The sequence below is a fragment of the Portunus trituberculatus genome, chromosome 44, assembly GCF_017591435.1.
Source record: "Portunus trituberculatus isolate SZX2019 chromosome 44, ASM1759143v1, whole genome shotgun sequence".
Classification (NCBI taxonomy): Eukaryota; Metazoa; Arthropoda; class Malacostraca; order Decapoda; family Portunidae; genus Portunus; species Portunus trituberculatus.
The window spans coordinates 26,587,224-26,608,602 of record NC_059298.1 but is presented as its reverse complement, the minus strand read 5'-3'; the positions used below and the strand labels follow the sequence as shown (position 1 = coordinate 26,608,602).

The following is a 21,379-nucleotide window of genomic DNA, read 5'->3' as shown; positions in this document are numbered from 1 at the left end:
CACACAACAACAAAACAAAACATAAGCACAAAAGAAAATTAAAACAGGAACATACGAAAAATATTACATAACATAATCTCCATGCCACCATGATTTTCTCCTGTTTTTCCTGGGCATGGTGATGTTACCGGCGCGCTTTACTGTAGCTTCCTCGGCGTTATCCTCGCTGCTCTGGTAGCTCTCAGCATTGCTGTCATCATCATCCTGGCCATGTCCAGGTACTGCAGATTATGGTACATCCATCGCAGCTGTTTCCTCGCTCGCCTGGCAAGGAACACCGCCCTACTGCCCACTCCTCTCACACTGAGCATCACCTCCGAGGATCAAAGGAACTTTCTGGCCACGTACCTTTAACTTCCCTTCTTGGAAGTCCAAACTTGCTCCCACACGCGTGAGGAAGTCAATCCCCAGCAGGCAAGGGTCTTCCAAAGCCAGAGACGAAGACCGGCAATCTTTCCATGCTTCCTACGCCAATGTTCACTATAACGAGGCCCCACAAAGCGGCACTGACTTGTGACACTACACAGCTGTTGTGTAGCTCTGGCACGCTGTGCACATCCAAAGTCCTCTCTCATGACTGTCTTCTCGGATCTTGTGTGTCTTCCTCCCCATCCTCCTCCCATCCATTCCATCAATGTCCAGTCTCTCAAGTAAATAACCTTTTCTTTTTTATTCATTTTATTATCAAAAATTTTGATAGCATTTAGGTAAGTCAAACAATTTAGGCTTTCTATAATTATTTTGTTCATGTCATGCATACATTAAAGGTCTATTTTGAATGGGTTTTATGGACAAAAGTATGATTTTTTTTTATCTGGAACGGATTAATGGTATTTCAATACATTCTTATGGGAAAAATTGATTCAGGGGACGTACAAATCGGATGACAAACAGGATTTAGGAATGAATTATGGTCATGAGCTGAGGTTTTACTGCACCATTACCTCACTTCATCACACTATTAACAATTAACAATTCAGAGAGTATTCAGTTCAGTAGCAAAACAACAGATTGCCATGACACTGTTGATGGCGCTTTCCCAACCCTCACATACGAGTGAATAATATTATCTAGTGAAGTGGGGATCTGATGGATTATCATCTTATCATGCTCTAGGAAGTCACTAATGTATGCACAATCATTTATGAGAATTTCATGTCAATCAGATGAATACAAATAGCAAAACAAGGACAAAATTATGAAAAATCTTTAGTAGCAAATACAGGCAACCCCCACTTAACGAAGGGGTTACATTCCTAAATAAACGTTCATTAAGCAAATTTTCATTAAGCAAACCAATTATGACAAATTCAACCCCTGATTTGAACTTCCATTGAGAGTAAACAAAGCGAGAGTGCATCATAGTACAGTGAAAGGTTTAATGAAAGTAAAAATTATGAAGTTCAACATTTAGATAGTTTAATCTGAGTCATTATAATGTACACTAGTGTATGTATGTAACTTTATAATGTTAATGATCTTGAATTTATGAAGGAAGGGAGAGTGAAGCAGGAAAGACACTTGCTGGCAACCTGTGGAATGTAAACAAAGGGCACATCATTGTACCGCAAACAAAACTTATGTACCACATTTCAACAAGACTTTCCATTTTATCCATTGCAGTCACGAGTTCAGGTGGTTCATTTAGCTTGCAAGGAAGATACAGTCTCACCAGCCTTCTTAATAGAGTATGTTGACTTGAAAATAGTAGAGACAGTAGATGGAGTCAAGATGGTGTCGAGTAATGCTATTAGGTTTCTCGCCTCACTCGTGTCTGTGAATAATATCCAGCTTCACTTCGAGAGTAAGAGACTTCCTGGTCTTCTTAGCAACGCTAGGTGACATTGCAGGTGTTTTGGTGGCATGCTGAGCGAGGGAAGATGAGCTGCTGCTGGCGCTGTTATTGTTTTGAACTAAGGGGGAGAGAGTGATGCACGTTTTGTCCATGAGAGGCGCTGATGTATTCAAAAGCCTGTCGGCTTGCATGATACGGTGGGGCTTTCAAACTTGGAAAAACTTGCCTGGATAAAATTTTGTTAAAGCAAGTTTGGTGTTTGTTAAATGAGCAGATGGTAGTAAAAGGAAACATTCATTGTAGCAAAATTTTTTTGTGTGAACCTTTGTTAAGCGGGGGTTGCCTGTATCTTGAAAAGTGGTTTTATGCTCTTCAAAAATTTTCACAAAAACGGTATAAACTCTGATCAACTTTTGTTTGGTATCATTTAAACTACAACTAAAATGCAATTTTTTGTTAGAAATAGATTTTTTATAATGTCAATAGAAAATTAAATATAGGAAAGTGGAAAAAAAAAAAATGGACATGCACTTCAACCCAGACTTTAGTCCCTGTGTCGGTCAGAATTTGACTTATCGCGAAATTATCAGTGTTCGAGTTGTCTGGGTCCGAGTTATCAAGATTCAATGGGAGGTTCAAATCCCACGGCGTGTCATCTTGAAGCTTTATGATTTGTCTAGTGGTTTAAAGTTACCTACATGTCACCTTGATACACAGGCTCTAGGTGGAGGTGTTATTGCCTTACACAAAAGATGCACTTGGGTAGTGATATGGGCCCTAATATGGGTACCACTATAAATAAAATTGCCTACGCTGCTTATGGGTGGAAACTGGACAGCACTTCCCATATTCTTCATGTACAGTGCTTACTCCAATTTTGCGAGAAATGGGGCGGCATTGTGAGTTGCAAATTTGGAAATCGCAAAATTGGAAGTATTATTCCTATGGGAAAAATTGAGTATGGTGTACCCCTCGTCCATGGTTGCCTAATTTTTCAATATTTTCCTAATATTTTGCCCATATTTATTATATCACATATATATTGAGCCAGGTATCTTTCCATATGAATGATCAGTGTTTGTACAATGGCTATACAAGAATAAAAAATCTGTCCACCATAGGTTTTTACAGCCTTTCAATTTTCTCACTGTTTTTAAACACCATTCTCACAATTGATTCTCCCACACCAAACTCTCTGGAAATATCACAGTTCCTTTTTCCATCTCTTTTCATCTTTATTATCTTCATCTTCTGCTCCAAAGTTAGCCTAATGTTTTTATTGGTTGGTGGCGCCATGTCGCACAAAGTCGAGCACAAGGATTCCTCCAAATTTGCAGAGAGAACTCTGTGGAGGTGTACGTAAACGAATGGATGGCGGGAGGGAGCGGGGTAGTGTTGCCAGATGAGCTTCATTGAATTACTGCCAGATTTTTATAAAAACTAGCCAAAAACCACCAAACTATGATAAATATAATACAAATATGATGATAATATAATATAATATGATAAATATGAATAAACTAATAAAATATTGCCTATATAATACAGTAATATATAATTTGCGGGAACACTCTCTCCCGCCACCACTCGCAATACCGGGAGAAAGGAGCAAGATGGGGAAATTTTAAAAATGGCAATTTTTGGGCTTTGGAGTAAGCACTGTACATCTACAGGCGCTATAAGCTATAACATGAGAAAAATAAATAAATAAAAATAAGAAAAATTGATTTACTTGGAATTATTAATTCCATCACACTTACCATGCACCACTTTGTCTCATATGCTTACTGTGGGTGTGCCAGGCATAACGAAATTGATTAGCAGTGGGTTATTAAAAAATAATGTTCTATTCCTTTATTAACAGTTATCAGCCTGCAACAAACTGACACAGTTCTAGCAACAATTTCTGCAAAAACTTATCTACCTTCCAAATATCTGCTTGTGAATCATGGTTCCTACCTCACCAATAAAGTCTTAAGCATTATTAGTTTAGTTCTCAAATTGCAGCATGAAGAAGGTGATCCACCATGAAACTGATCCATATTGTGAGATGTCTGGCAAACCCTCAGCTCATCAAACAATACTGATTTCTGAATTATCCTACTCATCCTTCTACACCTTGCTAATCAACAACTTTTTTTTTTTTTTTTTGCTAAAAAATATCAAGAAATACTATACATAAATTCAGTTATTGTATAAAATAATACAACACAGGTTACATAAATAAATAAAATACAATACAGCAATAAAATTAAGATAAATGTAAATATATTTTTGTACTTGATTTCCAATGCAGTGTTGTGCATCTTCATACAAAGCCACCTCAAACCTACAAAAATCATGAAATATTACATGCAAATATCATAAAAAAATGTTTGTTTTCGGCTTGAATCATTCGTAAATGGAGTCATATATTTATGAGTCATGAAACATTTCTTGTAACAGACGTAATTGGAAGCAGAAGGCAATACAAATCTCACCTCTGTCATCCTGAACATCTACCCCGGCACCTCGCTGCAGCAGAACTGCCACCACTTGCACCCTGCCTCTCCATACTGCCAGATGCAGTGGTGTCTGGCCTTTCAAAGCAAGAGATACTTCATTCAAATCATGTTAGAGCAACAATGCAAATGGAGATATTTCTGGTTACCAAAGATGTACTTTGTAATGGGTTGATATAACATGCGTGGTTAGAGACTTATTACTAATAAGATTGTATCATTTATTAAAGTATTGGAAACACATGCGATTCATGTGGGCTGTAAACTGTATTTTTCCTCTGTCAATTATAATTTGGGAAGCATACTTTGAAAAGTACATCATGCTTTTAAAACATTTTAAAATGTTACATTCCAAATGAATAAGAAGGGAAAAAGTTTTTGCCCTTGATATACCGCTTGTGTTTTCATTCCTATCTTTTCATTTTGTAAACAAGAAAAATAGCAGCAAGAAAACTTGAGATTATTTAGGTACTGCCATGGCAAGACGTACACAAACACAAGCCAAAGCAAGACTGGCCATAACCTATTCATTTCAGTTAGTCAAGGCTTGTCCTTGCCTCTCTGATGTTGGTTCAAATAGATATATTCCTGAATATTGTTATATAAAAAGAAGAAAGCATTTCTTATAAAACACCTTACCATGCACATCTCTGAGGTCAATACTGGCACCTGCATCTAGCAGCAGTAGCACTATTGCCTGATAGCCGCTGTAGGCTGCCAAGTGTAGAGGCGATCGTTCTGTTTACCAGGGACAGGGTGTCAAATTTCAATCCATCTTCTTTGTAGTGTTAAAATATGTGAAATTTATACCATCTCGCTAACTTTTCTCAATTATATCAATGTTAGTGAAAGTTCACAAGTGCACAGAGCTAGTCGCAACGAATGTTTTTCATGAAAGACAATGAGTGGCATTACCCTGAAGAGGCTCACGACTGTCAGGGTCTGCCTGGTGATTCAACAGTAGTTGCACTAACTCATACTGGCCTGCATTGGCTGCATTGTGCAGGGGAGTCCAACCTGTAAAGCAATCATAATATTAACATCTCACCAAGCAATCTCAATCCTGGAGCTCTGATTATTAATCCATGCACATAATTGGGCCATGTTAGCATGTAGAACTTGTGGTTTTGGAATCTACCCAAATCTCCCATAGTAAACTTGATTGTGTAACCAACTTTTCACCTTTATATAATTTACTGCTGAAGTCTAACAAATTCTTTGCTAGTTTGTAATAATTGCTAAGTCAATAACAAGAACCTTATCAGCAGTATCTCATAACTGATGGTGATAAATATATCACCCAATAATCATAAAACGGTAACTAATGAATCAATAAATCCAAGATGCTGATACTATTTATAACAATATTGATATTTCAAAATTTTAAATTGATAAATTCAAATCTTTATTTTCATATTTATCTTTTAAAGTATTAGAAAAATTTCAATTCCATGTTTATCCTGTCTTTTTGCTAATGAAATTTATTTTTTAGTAAAATAAATACATCTGATTTTGAAAGTTCAAAACTTCAACATGCTCACCATAAAAAAAATTGAATGATCAATAATTTTTTTTTTTTTATACCATGTGGGCTTTTCATGGGAAATTTATGGGCTAAAGGGGATACTTTTTAGGGTACCTCTATCTTAAAGCCCACCCGCTAGGAAACCGTTGCCCCGAGTGAGGAAGCCCAACCTACACGCAGACCGTGGACAGGATTCGAACCCGTGCGCTTGGAGACCTCTAGGATCCTAAAGCACGCATGGTTCCACTGTACCAGTAGTTTGGAATAACCACAGGTATCAGTGATACTGTTAAACTGATAATGTGGGAAAAATAACTATAGAACAAGACAAGATTGTTAGATAAATAATCACAATAATTTATAGCAATAATGGCCTTCCATGATTATCTTCTTTTAATACTAAGCTAATTTCTTAATCTTTTTTTAATGTGGGATGCTATATCAATTATAAAGCAAAGCAAATATATAATTTAAAAACAAATAAAAAACAGTTGTATAGAGATAGAAACAACTTGCATGCACTCACCCAAACTGTCCCTAATGTCAGTGTTGGCACCTGCATGAAGTAACCTCTGTACATTCTCCACTTGTCCAAGCTTCACTACATTGTTTAAATCTGAAGAACAAAACAATCCTTGGTAATTGATGGTGTTCAAAATATTACTGGAAAACTCAATATTATGAAGGTGCAGCCCGGAAAGGCAGTGAAAATTATGCAGACATCTAAAGCTATACAAGCAGGTGATAATGAGAAGTCATACAATATAAAATTAATTTACAATGAGTGTGACATAAATTGCATTGATGTACATGATTGCTTTGGATTGAAATAATCAAATGTTTGCCATTTCAGTATTATTCCACTATTTTACAGGAAGCAAAAGGTTACCTGAGGTACTTGAGCCTTCCATCACATGAACCTCATGCACTTTACATTTCTGCCTGGAATCATGCCAAGTCAACTGTTCTTCAACCTGCCAAACACTCCCTCATGAATAGAAAATGTCAAAATCTCTCAAACCCCAACTCCCCTTAAGACTTCTGGCATCTGGCCAAAAACATATCCAGTAACTTTCCTACTTCATCTTTCCTTCCTTTATTTCATCCTGATGGCACCACTGCCATCACTTCTATCTATAAAGCTGAATTCTGCTCTCAAATCTTTGCTAATAACTCTACCATGGATGATCCTGGGCTTGTTCCTCCCTCTCCTCCTCCCTCTGAGTGTTTTATGCCATCAATTAAAATTCTTCTTAGTGATGTTTTCCATGCCCTCGCTGGCCTAAATCCTCAAAAGCCTTATGGATCTGATGGGGTCCCTCCTATCATTCTCAAAAACTGTGTTTCCATGCTTGCACCTTGCCTGGCCAAACTTTTCAAACTCTGTCTATCGACTTCTATCTTTCCATCTTGCTGGAAGTTTGCCTACATTCAACCTGTTCCTAAAAAGGGTGACCATTCTAATCCCTAAAACTACTGACCTATTGCTTTAATCTCTTACTTGTCTTAATTTTTTTTTATCTATCCTCAATAGGAACATTCTTAAAAATATGTCACTTCCCAATCTTCTATCTGATTATCAGTATGGCTTCTGTAAGGTCGCTGGTGATCTTGTGGTTAAGTCTGGACATCCTCTTTTAGAGATTTCGGTGAAACTTTTGCTGTTGTGTGAGACATGTCAAAAACTTAATAGTCTGGCACAAAGCTTTGTTTTTAAAACTATCCTCCTATGGTTTCTATCCTTCTCTCTGCAACTTCATCTCAAGTTTCCTCTCTGACCATTCTATTGCTGCTGTGGCAGACAGCCACTATTCTTCTCCTAAATCTATTAATAGTGGTGTTCCTCAGGATTCTGTCCTGTTACCTACTCTCTTGCTATTATTCATTAATCTTCTTAACCAAACTTCTTGCCCTATCCACTCCTACACTGATGATACCACCCTACACTTTTCTGCATGTTTTCAGGGGCTACCAATCCTTCAGGAAGTCAACAGGTCATGCAGGGATACCACAGAATGCTTTCTGATCTCTCTAATATTTCTGATTGGGGCAGAGAAATCTTAGTAGTGTTCAATGCATCAAAAATTCAATTCCTCCATCTATCAACTCGACACAACCTTCCAGACAACTATCCCATTTTCTTCAATGACACTCAACTGTACCCATCTTCTACACTGAATATCGTCAGCCTGCCTATCCTTTCCTCATAATCTAAACTAGAAACTTCATCTCACTTCTTGTTATAAAAGCTTCTTATGAAATTAGGCATTCTGAGGGATCTCCACCAGTTTTTCTTGCCTCCCCAACTGCTAACTCTGCACAAGGGCCTTATCCGTCCACGTACGGAATACTCTTCGCATGTTTGGGAATGTTCCACTCATACAGTTTTATTACATAGGGTGGAATAAAAAGTTTTTCATCTCATCAATTCCCCTCCTCTAACTGAATGTCTTCAGCCTCTTTCTCACTGCTAGCATATTGCATCTCTTGCTATCTTTTTATTGCTATTTTCATGCTAACTGCTCTCTTGATCTTGCTAACTGCATGCCTCCCCTCCTGCAGCCTCACTGCACAAGGCTTTTTTTTTCCTCTCACCCCTATTCTGTCCAACTCTCTAACACAAGAATTAACCATTACTCTGTCTTTCATACCTTTCTCTGGTAAACTCTGGAACTCCCTGCCTGCTTCTGTATTTCCAACTTCCTATAACTTGACTTCATTCAAGAGGGAGGCTTCAAGACACTATCAATTAAAAGTAAATAGCAGATGGTGTTAAAAGTTTTATGAAAGACAAGAAGAATTAAATCTTCATTATAACCCTGATCCACCCAACTAGTAACATCTTTATGTCAACAATAGCTGGTCCCCTGTTGATCTGTATTAACCCAGCTCCTAACTTGCTATTCTGTTAGGATATAATTGAAGATATAAACAGAACAGGCATTTAAGATATAAACAAGAAGAATGACATCATGGTGATATTCACCTGTGCCCTGCAGACCACAGGTGAAGGACAGTATCAGGATGCAATGCTGCACCCACCACCTATACCACCTACTGCACAACATCCTGCCACCCTATGCTACTGCATTCATCAAAACCTGAAAATGAACAGATGAAATTTACACAAAATAAGGATCTTGGTAAATCTTTAGAATTACAATCCCTGTCCTTGTTCTCCCAACAAGTTTGGAGAGATGAAGGAATGCTGGTTTTTCAAGTGAGGAAGGCAAACTGGCAAAATATGGTGATATATATAGCTTAGTAAGGCACATAAACACTACCATTCGTTGTTCGTAGCTACATTTCTCACCTGATATTCTCACCTGGTGGGCTTCCCCAACTACAGTAGGAAATGCCACATTCTGCTGTTGCACAAGTCCCAAGCAATACATAAACAACTACAAAGACAATGCTATAACACTAGGCTGGGGAGTGCAACATATGGGGCACAAAATACACAAACAGGAAAAGAAAGATATTGGTTGAGTTATGATTCAATTAACTCAAGAGTTAGCAGTACTAGAAGTGTCACCAAGATGATTGGTTAGAGATACCTTAAAACCAGTGACATTCTGAAAACAGACTACACTCTATGGTAAGGAATTACAAGTAATAATGCCTCCTATGTTAAATGATCCTCTAATATTTAACTGACAGTGAACACAGAAAATTTTGTACTGATGTCCTCTTGTGTGGATAATCACTGAGCAATGAAATAAGCCTTCAGATTTTATCAAAGAATATTCATGAAAAATCTGCTGCCAATGTTTAATCATATCATGACAAAGAAGTCTGCCTTGGATGGAGTACAAATTAAGAGATTTTAAGCGCTCTTGGTAACTATATAAGATATTCCATAACGCAGATTGTTTTAGTCCACCTTCACTCACTCCTTTTAGCAATCTCAAGTCACCAAGATATCCTGTGGTCCAGAGTGATGAAGAATTCTCTAATAAAGGTCACATGTGAGTAATGGAGAGGTAACATGAATGAAGACTCATTGATTAACTGTGGACTCCAAGACATTCTCGGCCACTCTGCTCACTTGATGCATTTTATTTGCTAGATGCTGGTGATACTTCAAAGAAACGTCAATTGTGATGCCCAAATCCATGGCAGCTTCTTTGGTTGGTATAACCCTACCATCAAGGAGGTAATGTCCCGAGACACCCAGTAACGGCCAATCCACCTGCTTCCTTTGAAATCTTAATAATGCACACTGGAGGAATTAACTTGAAGTCCCCATTGATGTAAAGTGTTGATATCACCTTGACATGATGCCATTGCTCTCAACAGATTAGGACCCAAAGAGGCACTAATGCCAACATAAAGCTTAAGGTCATCAGTATAAAATTTAACAGCAGAGGTGATATGTACAATGATTAATATAAATAACATAAATAAGAAGAGGAGAAGGTTGTGTTGATTATTAACCACACACAGAAATTCCATGATCCAATAAAAGAATTTACTTTTGATACCAAGACTGAATAGTTTGTTTAAAGGAATACAATAGCACACTGAGTCAAAAGCTTTCGAAAATTAAAAAAAAGAATTGAGTCAACATAGAGGTCTTGATCCAGCCAGGAAGTAACATGGTGTTAGGTTAAAACTAACTGGTCCTCAGTTGATCTGCCAGGCCTGAAGCCATATTGATCTTCATTTAACAGACTATTAAACTGCATATAGTATGACTAAAAAGCATTCCACTGTCTTTACACTGGTGGAAGTTAAAGAAACAGGTTTGTACATTAAAGGGTTGTGATGTGAGTCTTTCTCGAAAATAGTAACACCCAAGATTTTTTTCCAATCAAGAGTGACTTTACTGATCTTATAAGAATTGCAGGAAATGAGGAGTGGATACATTAATTTAGACACACAAGCCTTCAAAAGATGGGAGTGAATTGCATGTGCCCATTGAAGAGGATGGGTAAAGTTTAGATATGGCATTGTGAATGAATGTGGTCAAAAGAAAAGACTACGTCATCCATACAACCATTGAAAGTTTGGTGAAGAGACAAGGTCTGTGGGTGGGACAATGAGAACACTGAGGCAAACAATCAAGATGACAAATGTATCTGCCATTGCTTTTGAAACTGTAATTGTATCATCATTTGCATCCCAAAGTGGAGCAACAATGGGAGTGCCACCTTTTTCTGCCTTACATATGAAAGAAACACATTTGCTGTTTTTAATAAGAAATTTTTTTTATGAAATTCAGTTTGACTGACTTTTCAGTGCAAAATTAAGATGTTGGAAAAAGCAATTAAGAAAATCAGTTAGTGCACTGACTGACAGAGTAGAGTTCCTAGCATGAGTTCCACAGAGGGACTTCTTTGCCATTTCAGTGTTTAGGAAGGATTTAGGGGCCAGGATGAAGTGCTCCTGTCTAAGCTTTTCAGAAAGTCATACACAACAATTTGAGGAATTAGAATCTGATGAAGTCAGCAAAACATGTTGTCAACATTAAGAAGAGCAAACTCAAGGTCCCAATCAATAACTGACAAATGATCACTTATCATGGCATAGTTTCCTCTGTGCCAAAGATGGAATGAAGTGGTATCTCAAGTTCTTAAATCTTGTTGAAAAAGGTAGCTAAAAGAGACAGGATTGTGACATCAGTTAAAACAAATGGGAGTAACACACAGAGTTCACTTGCTCTATCTTCTGAAGTCAAGACTAAATCAGTACATTTCCAAAAGGGACAAATGTACAATCTTTCATTTGCTGAGTCAGGCCAAGAGTCATAAAATATTGGTAAAATTGAAGATCAATGGGTGGAAGATCTCTGCACAATGTATTGTTAGCCCACTGAATTGAGAGAAGGTTAAAGTCACCCAGAAAAATAATTTCTTTACTAGAACAAGTCAAACAAAATGTTTAAAAAGCATTTTCATTAGCAGTATATGACAGGGAACAATAAACAATTAGTACATATGTAGAGGTTGAAGTCTGAAAGAAGAATTGTTAGTGTGTTAGGAGTGTGTATAAATTTTTGTAAGAAATTTTGCTAGACACATAAATCAACAATGTCTTTATAAACCAAGCCCTTAACATCTTTTCTGACAAATACATAGTTGGAATGGTCAACACTAGATGAAGGAACAGTGTAGTAACCAAGTTTCACTTAAAGAGAAGTTGTGATGAGTTATGAGTTAGGTATCCCTAAGGACAGAAGTAGTTTAAAGGAGTCTGAGTAGGAGAAGGGTTTGCTGGAGAAGAATCAGCAGGAAAGAAGGTGTTATCAGAGACAGCACCATCTGTAGGAGCACTTCTTGCACAATTAAGCTGTAACTCTTGCCTATGTTCATATAGTAAGTCCCTATGGGCATAAACTTTTATCAGATTGATTAGAACCCTTGTGTTTGTAAGACTCAATCAAAAATTATTTTGTCATCATCTTTCAATATTACAGTGGTACATTCCTTTCACCTGGTTAATGCAAACAAAGTTGCTGCCTATTAATGCCCTGCTAAAGAGATGGTTTGAGACATCTTTCAAAAGGCCACTTGCCTGCTGGGAAGACATGTTAGAACAATGATTCCCACCCTCTGGTATGTGTACCACTAGTCACTAGTGGTATACAAAAGCCTTCCAGGTGGTACATGAGCACTTTCAGGATCATAGATTTCTAATTAAACTAAATTAATTTATTTCTCAGGAAAATAATTATTGCCTAGCTTACACAAGATAATCTGGCATTGGGTCAAACAGCTATTGGAGAAGAAACTAATGCTTTCCTAGCATTATATTGAGTTGTGTTCCTTGTTGTTAATTCATTTGTGTTCTACTTGTGAATAAATTGATATCTGCTGAAATTACGTTTCTCTGGAGCAAGGTAGTATGCAGGGACTGTATGGGATCTCCAAATGATACTCACTCTGGAAAAGTTTGGAAACCACTGTGTGTAAAATGACAGATTTATATCTCTTTAAAGAACTCTAGATGGTCAGCAGAGCCGGATTTTGCTATGGAGAATGTGAGCGACCACCCAGGGCACAATCTATTTTGGGCCATATGAGCGCCCTCAATAAAAAAAAAAATAAAATAAATAAAAAAAAAAAAAAAGCGCAGGAAAAAAAATTGCTGGTTTTCTAGATTAATATCACTCATTTCCACGTCAAGTTGGTGCAGTGGGCACTGATGCGCCCCTATTATCACATCAACTTGTTGCTGAGAGTTATACAGGTTGTGTATGTCTGTCAGAAAAGGTGAGGGGGGAGGGGAGAAGGGGATCAACCTGCCGCTGCAGAAAGTGTCATTCAAAGGACAAGCAAGGGGAAGGGGGGGGGTCGATAGACTGACACCTCTGCATTATTATAATACCATAATATAATATCTTTTCCCCTTCGCCCAGGGTGCAAAACTAGCCAGGACCGCCTCTGGTGGTCAGAATCTTGAATATCACGAACCAACGATGGACGTTTAGGCTGGTTAATCCCCAATCGACATTGCAAAAGTACGAAAAAAATGCCCCTGCCATCAAGTGCTACAATGTTGTTAATCATGGAAGCAGGCACTTACATTGAGGGCGAAACCAAACACCATGCACGTACAGTAGGTACACTTGTCACAACTTATTGCCTCATTACCCACGACGCTGTGCACGTACCACATGTAATTAGGCCGGCGCCATTCATAACAGCAGCAGGAAACTTCAACAAATAAACAATCATTATTACACGACCTAGCCACCTTGATATTGGCCATGTTCACACTTGACAAAGGAGAGCGGTTCTGCGCGCTGCGGCATTATTGAATCCCAGCTTGGCGCGGAACTGTTGTAGGCTTTGCATGGTTAGCACCAGCCTTTTAAGGTCTCATTGACATGATCCTTACTAATTGATAAAGCGTTGATGATAAACCGGAATTTCCAGACACCAAGGGCAAGGCATAAAACAGGTGAAGTACACAGAAAGACCGGATGGAGGCGACACGTACGCCCGTCAACATGGTCAAAATTCGACTCTACGTCCTGATCGAATCTACTTTACGAGTTTGCAATAGCCTATTTACAGTAGTCATTAAAAAGTTATACTGCGTCGTTTTTTTTTTTTTTTTTTTTATTCTTTATATTCAATGTTGCCATACTTTCAAAATGAGCGAATGACCACCATTAACAACCGGACATGGCGAGAGTTATTGAGATGATCATGGTGCAGAGACAGCTTTAAAGCCTTTACTGATAGAAATCCATTTGATTGGCTGGTATCTATCTATTTTCCACTGGCTGTGAAGAACTAATTTACCTTACATACACACATCCACTCAAGGTTTCAGAATCACGCTCGAACAAACACTTTCTTGAACACTTAAGATTCGAAACCATTCGGAATAACAGTAGCATGGTAACTTTTTGATAGGTAGACGCACAAGAAGAACATTATTGGAACCACCAGCTGACTCAGTGACGTCATCCGGTCGTGTAAACAACTCCATATCTTCGAGTGAGTGTGCACGTGTGGCAGAATTTGATCTTGGATTGTATGTTTCATGTGCCTTAATATTAATTTCTTATTGTTAGTATGGGCAAAGCTAGACCTTGTGCAGTGTATGGATGCACGCCTGCCAAGTCTAGTAATTTTAAATATTATAAATTCCCCAAGAACAAGACCATCGCAAGACAGTGGCTCCAAAAAAATGTTATCGTGCTGACACAGTAAACGTAAATAATGCCGTGATTTGTGAGCAACATTTTAGTTCCGCCCAAATTAAGCGCAATTTGAAATATGAGTTATTAGGTTCCCCAGTTCCAAGGAGTTGGAGGGATCTAAAACTGAGGCAGTCCCTGATCAAAATCTGCCATTTCGTGGACACGATAATGGAAGTGGCCTTTCTGCAGAAAATACAGGTAAGGAAACTTAGATTTACTGGCTAAATCTGATCAGTTTCAACACTCCAAATTAGAAATTGTATAATCTGCTTATGCCTAATGAACGAAATTAGTTCTACTAGTAGCCTAGACCTAGTCCATAATTTACAGGCTATGCCAGCCTTACAGGCTACTGACTGTACCATGGTACAATAACTTTTGATGTCTCTCGTTATTGTACCATGGGTTTACACTCAAGAATAAAGTACCTATATGAAGTGTGAATAGTTTAGGGCCGATGCAAGCTAAAGGAATGGATTGCCACGTTTAAATAGCGGTATGCACTCACGGTCCATTCATATTACATGCATTTCAATGGCTTACGGTCCCCACTGAAATGCATTTAGTATGTGACAGCACCGTAAACAGAGCGTGACCGTCCCTGTATAGTGTGGATCGCCTTTAGACTCATACGTGCATTAGCCTTTAGCCTCTTGTAGTTTTATATGTAGAGAGAACAGTGAGGTGCTGAGGAAGACGACGAAGGTACATGAAGGCGAAGAGGATCAGAGGAAATCAATGTGCATTATGCAATTATGCATAATGTATATGGCTTGAAAAATCCACTAACAATGTTTTTGAGCCACATCTACTAGGCTATCTGACATGTCTTTATCCGTACAATATCTTGTCTATCGCTATGAAATATCATCAACATTCAATCACTAATGTGTATCATATTTAATTTTCAACTGCATAACTAATGGATCATGAAAAGAAAAAAGTTTTATATTAATTATTCATGATTTATTGAGTAGCAGACTATCGCGATCAGAGCTGGCTAGGCGAGTGGATGACGTCACAGAAACAGCGTTTCAGAAGACTTACCAGTAGGGCTGTGAGTTCAAGACTCTCGTGCGTCTACCTGTCTCTCGTTATTGTACCATGAACAGTAGCTCCTAGAGATTTAGTAATAATTCTTGACCCAAAGAAACAAATATCTATACGTACATAATAATTTATCCGGACTCCAGAATACCAAACTATTAAATTCCGAAGGTTTTCTGAGCAAGACAAGCAAGCGCCGAGCGAGACAAGCAAGCCCCACAAAATAATGAAAATTTCAGAAACCACTAAATTGTTTCCAAACCTGTTTTAAGACGCAAGTCAGACCGTAAACTACAATATTGATGATGCGGCATTGTTCTGGTGTAATTGTCTTGCAAAAAAAGCTATAGTACATATTTATAAAGGCGGGTTCACACTTGCCAATTTTCAACTGAAATTTTACGTACGTAGAGTTTCCGACTCAAAATCGGTGCCTAGCGACTGGAGAAAACAGTCGTAAAATAATGGGAGTTTTCAGAACTAATCCATCAGATGTCACCGCAGCTATGTAAATTATTGTTGTATTAAATCCCAGGCGCATACAGATGCAAAGAACATTGATTATGATGATACTGTTGACATTCTGTATCTACTTTTGAATATCCTGTATGAATAATGTTGGGAGAAGGTAGTCAAAACTGAAATATTTTTGTGATTGTCTTGTAAAACTTATCAATTTCTTAAATGCGGCATACTACAAGTCTAAAATCTATTGATTGGATGATGAAAAGGTAAAATCTTTAACTGTCTTCTATAGTATGACCCAGCTTACTCAGTAACATCGTGATATATGGGTATAGTTATTTCCGTGGGAATTTTAGCATCGCATTCATCAAGATCAAGAAGTGGCAAAACAATCGAGCAAAGACTAAGCATATCACTGGATAGCTGTACAGTGAGGATAGAGAAATATGAGAAGTTTTTCTCCCCTTCATGGTGTAGTGATGTGGATTTTACAGCAGGAATTAACTATTTGTCCAATTTGTCCAACAATGTGTTAAGTTAAACAGATGGCCAGCCCACGTTGGGTTAAACAGCAACACTCTTGCCAGGATACTTGAGGTGCCTAATTGTTTCTATATACTAGTAAATTGATCTGTGTAGTTTGGACTTTTAAGTGACACAGACATGTTTTCATGTTTATTGTCGACTGAATTAATACACTTCCGATCAAGGGTGTACTCTGGGAAATGTGGAGATGACCAAACAAATCTCAATGCCAGTTCACGAGAAAATCAACATATATATATATATATATATATATATATATATATATATATATATATATATATATATATATATATTCATGGATACGGTTTGATTTTGCCTGTGTTACTACTTAAAAGGGATTATAATGAATTATTGCATCTCAGTGTTTATAGAATGACACTAAAGGTATGTTCTATATTACCCATGTGAGAGCGAGGGGGACATGCTACCACCTAGTGACAACCACTAGTTCTGAAAATCCCCATAAAATCAAAAGGTTGGTCTTGTTAGTCGATTAGCGTGAAGTTACGGAGTAAACTTTGAAAATGTGGTCTCCAGATGTAGAGAAGATGTTAGAGTTGGTGAGGAAAAAATAACATCTGGGACCCCAGAAATGAATTATACAGTAAAAAAATTAATAAATAAAATAAATAAAAGCTAACGCAAATCGTCGTTCAACGAAATAGCTGCCACTCTACAAGAGCAGTTTCCCTCAATGCAATGTGTTGGAGGTGAGGCTTGGAGACATGTGAGGATTTAATTTGATCGCAATTGTGCATAGTCTTCTTAAGATTAACAATTTTCTTATGAAAAATGTAGGCTAATTTAGAATGTGGTCGACACTCATTTCTTTCCTTTTATTAGCCAGGGACGTATCCACAGGCATTTTCTTTTCTGTTGACTCTTCCGGCACGCCAAAAGAAGAGTAACCACAGCTTCAGCATCGCCACTGGCGGGTAGCTGTTTGTTAACACTCACTTCCCGCAAGGAGCCAACTATAGTCGATACTTTCCACGCTAGAAAGGATGAGTTGGAAACTCTACGTACGCAAAATATCAGTCGCAAATTGGAACGTAAGTGGTAACCTGTCTTAACTTATCCGATGAGAGATCTTCCACGGGAGTTAAGGATGCCAAGGACAGGTGTTCTAAAATCATCTTCTCTACATCTGGACACCACATTTTCAAACCTTTCTCTGTGACGTCATAACGTAAAGTCGAAAATCGACTGACCAAGACCAACATGTTGGTCTTGTTTTTGTGACTGGTTTTTCCAGTTGAGAGGCACCGATATTCAATCGGAAACTCTACCGTTTTCCAATTTCAGTCGTATACTGACACGTCTGAACCCGCCCTAACGGAGTATAATGATGTAATTTTAGAATAATACCAGCTTTCCTTTTCCAGATTTAAATTTAATTAGCGAGAAGTGCAAGCAAGAAGTATACAACGTCAAACTGTGAATTCCTTCCTTTTATATTGACCAAACTGTAAAAGTTTAGTATGTACTTTCCATCTTCCTTCCACACGTGCGCCGACCGAGGAGCATCTGTGTGAGTGAGGGTCACGGGGTCGTCACGAGACAGGAGCCGAGATTACCCTGTCTGAGTGGGAAGGGAAGGATGGAGCCTCCCGTTGCCTCAACAAAAGATTCTCTACTGGGAAAGCACACACACACACACACACACACACACGGTGGGCATCTGCTGGAACAGCTTGAATGATGAGGTTATAACAGCAGAAAGTGTGCATAAATATAAGGAAAAGATGGATAAAATCAGATATGAAGACAGGTCACCATGAGTTCCGCTCGAAACCTGGTATATAAAACTAGGTAAATTAGGTAAACACACACACACACACACCGCGTAGTGTAGTGGTTAGCACGCTCGCTCCGTAATGGGGAAGACTGGCTGGGTGACCAGCAGGAAACCGAGGTGAATTACACACACACACACACACACACACACACACACACACACACACACACACACACACACACACACACACACGACTCACAACCGAGAGGATCCGGGTTCGAGTCCCGGGCGCGGCGAGGCAAATGGGCAAGCCTCAATGTGTAGCCCCTGTTCACCTAGCAGTAAATAGGTACGGGATGTAACTCGAGGGGTTGTGACCTCGCTTCCCTGGTGTGTGTAGTGTGTTGTGGTCTCAGTCTTACCCGAAGCTCGATCTATGAGCTCTGAGCTCGCTCCGTAATTGGGAAGGCTGGCCGGGTGAACAGCAGACGACCGTGGTGAATTACGTTAAAAAAAATTGCCCTAGTGAACCAAGCTTCGATCGACCATGTCTTTCTTCGGTTGAGGACAGCCGTCTGGCCATTATCAGCTGCTGTGGATCACCATGCAAGAGACGCCACACCCAAATCACCAAAATTTGACCAGGGAAAAGAATAAACATTATAACCATTGTGACTACAATGTCAGTGAAGTCATGAATCTGGTCAGCGCTCCACCTGACCTCACCGTGTTTACCTACGTTCCGCCTGTCAGTTAAACGTGTCCAATATTCTTTAAACCATGAATAAGTCTTTAAACTAGGCGCTGTCTCTTTTGGATCACACTCCTATCTTAAGGCAGCTTTGCGCATAGGAAGTAGTACGTACGTGCAATACTTATGGCTTGTAGCTTCGCATCAGTGTTGAAGTTATGATGAGACACAGATGATGATAACGCGGCAACAATTGTTTAATTCTGCTGGTTATGAAACCTCAAGTCTTCAAAATGCTCCACTTTTATTTTTGTTACCTTATTTGATATCTCTGTTTACTTTCACTGTAAATGTTTTTACACATTCATGAAACCTGAAATCAACATGTTATTAAAGATGGTACATACTGTACGTATGAGAGAGAGAGAGAGAGAGAGAGAGAGAGAGAGAGAGAGAGAGAGAGAGAGAGAGGCGGGACTAGGGAGGAAGTTGTCCCTTTAAGAACAATATACAACTAAACTATCAAAATGTTATTCTCTTATACGGAATTTGATGTGCTTAGAACACGGCAGAGCGCAAACATGCAAAGGTCTTAAACAGTGGTTCTTTTTACATCCCCTTTGTTCTGGATCGATGATAAGCTGGGGATCACATGATTTGACTTAAATGTTACGATCGAGGGAAATTACATTAACGTTCATGCACGAGGTATAGTTCCTTCTTTAAACTATGACTAAGTTTTCGTGGTTTGATTTATTTTAAGCTATAGTATCTCATTTAAACTATCTAAACTCCCCTAACCTTGATCGTAGTAAAACTGAGTACCGGCGAAGGATCGACTGCATGAAAGCGAGAGACAGAGACAACTACAAATAATAGTTGTGAATATGACGGCTTGCTGATGTTCGCCGGATATAATCATGAAAAGATTAAGACATAAAAAGAAAAACGAAAAGTAAAGAATGATAATTTGGTGGTTACAAGGCTGAACACGACACGACAAATATTGACCCTGCATGACCTCTGATGTCATCACTTTTTATTCACTAGCATAGCACGGACCACCTTAACTTTGAGGTGGGAATGCATCAGGTTCGTATCGGTATAGATTTATATGGCTCAACACATGCATGCTTGGGTTTATCATTTCTATCCAAAACTAATTGACATATTATGACGAGTAAAATATATGCAGCTGAAAGTTATTTGATTATGATCTCGATCTGTACACGATTATATCTGAAAATAGAAAAATGCTTATTCCAGTAAGCGTATTCCAATCACGCGTCCTTACCTGTGTGCATTTTATCTTTCTGGTCATTGTTTTAACAGCATCTTGCCAGGCGAGCCAAAACCACGTGAAGTCATTTGCGGGTTACCAAGAATATATAATTATATAGTTTGTGTACTCAGCCTAAAAACTTAAAAACTGCCTGTTGGATGACATTGTATATATATATATATATATATATATATATATATATATATATATATATATATATATATATATATATATATATATATCATTATCACTCACAACTGTACGTCCTGCTTCTGCCAAACTATTACTCGCTCCCTTCACTAAGTCAAAACAACAACTACGCATAACGTCTGAACCCCGAGTCTACACACCCGCCTGGTAGCGCTGTCCACACACCCACACACCCACACATCGACTCCTTGACTGGCTCTTGACAGCGCGCCACTCTAGCCGGCCGGTCCGGGAAGTTGCTGCCCAACCCTACAGCTTCTGGTTTTGTCGCTTTGCGCACCGTTCCAAGCATCGTTCGTTGGTATTCAATAACGTTTTCCCCGTGAACATCCACCCTTCACCCCCCCCCCTTATTCTCTCTCTCTCTCTCTCTCTCTCTCTCTCTCTCTCTCTCTCTCTCTCTCTCTCTCTCTCTCTCTCTCTTAACACCATGGTAATCATGGCTCGCGTTATCTCCTGCTTGACCATCACAAGCGAGAGGTGAAGTAGGCGATGTGTGTTACCCGAGATGAATATTGCGGAAGTTTGTTCTGAATTTAAGAGAAAGTAAAGAGTGCGATATACATACATACTCTTCAAACCAGCTCTACGTGTTTTAGCATTAAATATTGAATAAGCTTGAATGGTAATACACATACGTAGTTGATCTACATACATATATAGAGTCGATCGTGATTATGATTATGAAGAATACGATGAACAAAAGGAAAAGAGCCTGTTCTGGCATGACATGACGACGATGAGAGCAACGGTAATCCAACGAAAAATACACGCATGATAAATAACAATAAGGAAGTGGCACAAGATAGAATAAAGCGGCCGGCAAGCGGCACGTACGCAAGGCAAAAGCGAGCAAGGACAGTGTCCGGAAAGGAATGGATGACATCACCGCTCGGAGGTACTGCCGGGACCACATTCCTGCT

The 21,379-nt window shown here is 38.7% G+C and overlaps 1 protein-coding gene across 11 annotated transcripts in view; it reads right to left on the bottom strand.

The window, feature by feature from the left end:
- The window catches only part of LOC123518556 (adhesion G protein-coupled receptor E3-like), a 71,582-nt gene extending 50,902 nt beyond the window's left edge, over positions 1-20,680 (bottom strand). For 6 of the 11 annotated variants that reach the window (XM_045279396.1, XM_045279404.1, XM_045279405.1 and 3 more), the window contains exons 1-7: positions 20,597-20,641; positions 20,259-20,397; positions 8,808-8,922; positions 6,348-6,437; positions 5,212-5,313; positions 4,936-5,034; positions 4,276-4,374 (exon numbers count right to left, since the gene is read on the bottom strand). In XM_045279396.1, the coding sequence (XP_045135331.1) occupies positions 4,276-4,374; positions 4,936-5,034; positions 5,212-5,313; positions 6,348-6,437; positions 8,808-8,889 (472 nt within the window). In that variant the 5' untranslated portion in view covers positions 8,890-8,922; positions 20,259-20,397; positions 20,597-20,641. Of the gene's footprint in view, positions 1-4,275; positions 4,375-4,935; positions 5,035-5,211; positions 5,314-6,347; positions 6,438-8,807; positions 8,923-13,348; positions 13,563-20,258; positions 20,398-20,501 lie in introns of those variants that run through there. The other 5 variants (XM_045279397.1, XM_045279399.1, XM_045279401.1 and 2 more) reach the window with 5 other exon arrangements.
- Positions 20,681-21,379: the final 699 nt, after the last annotated feature.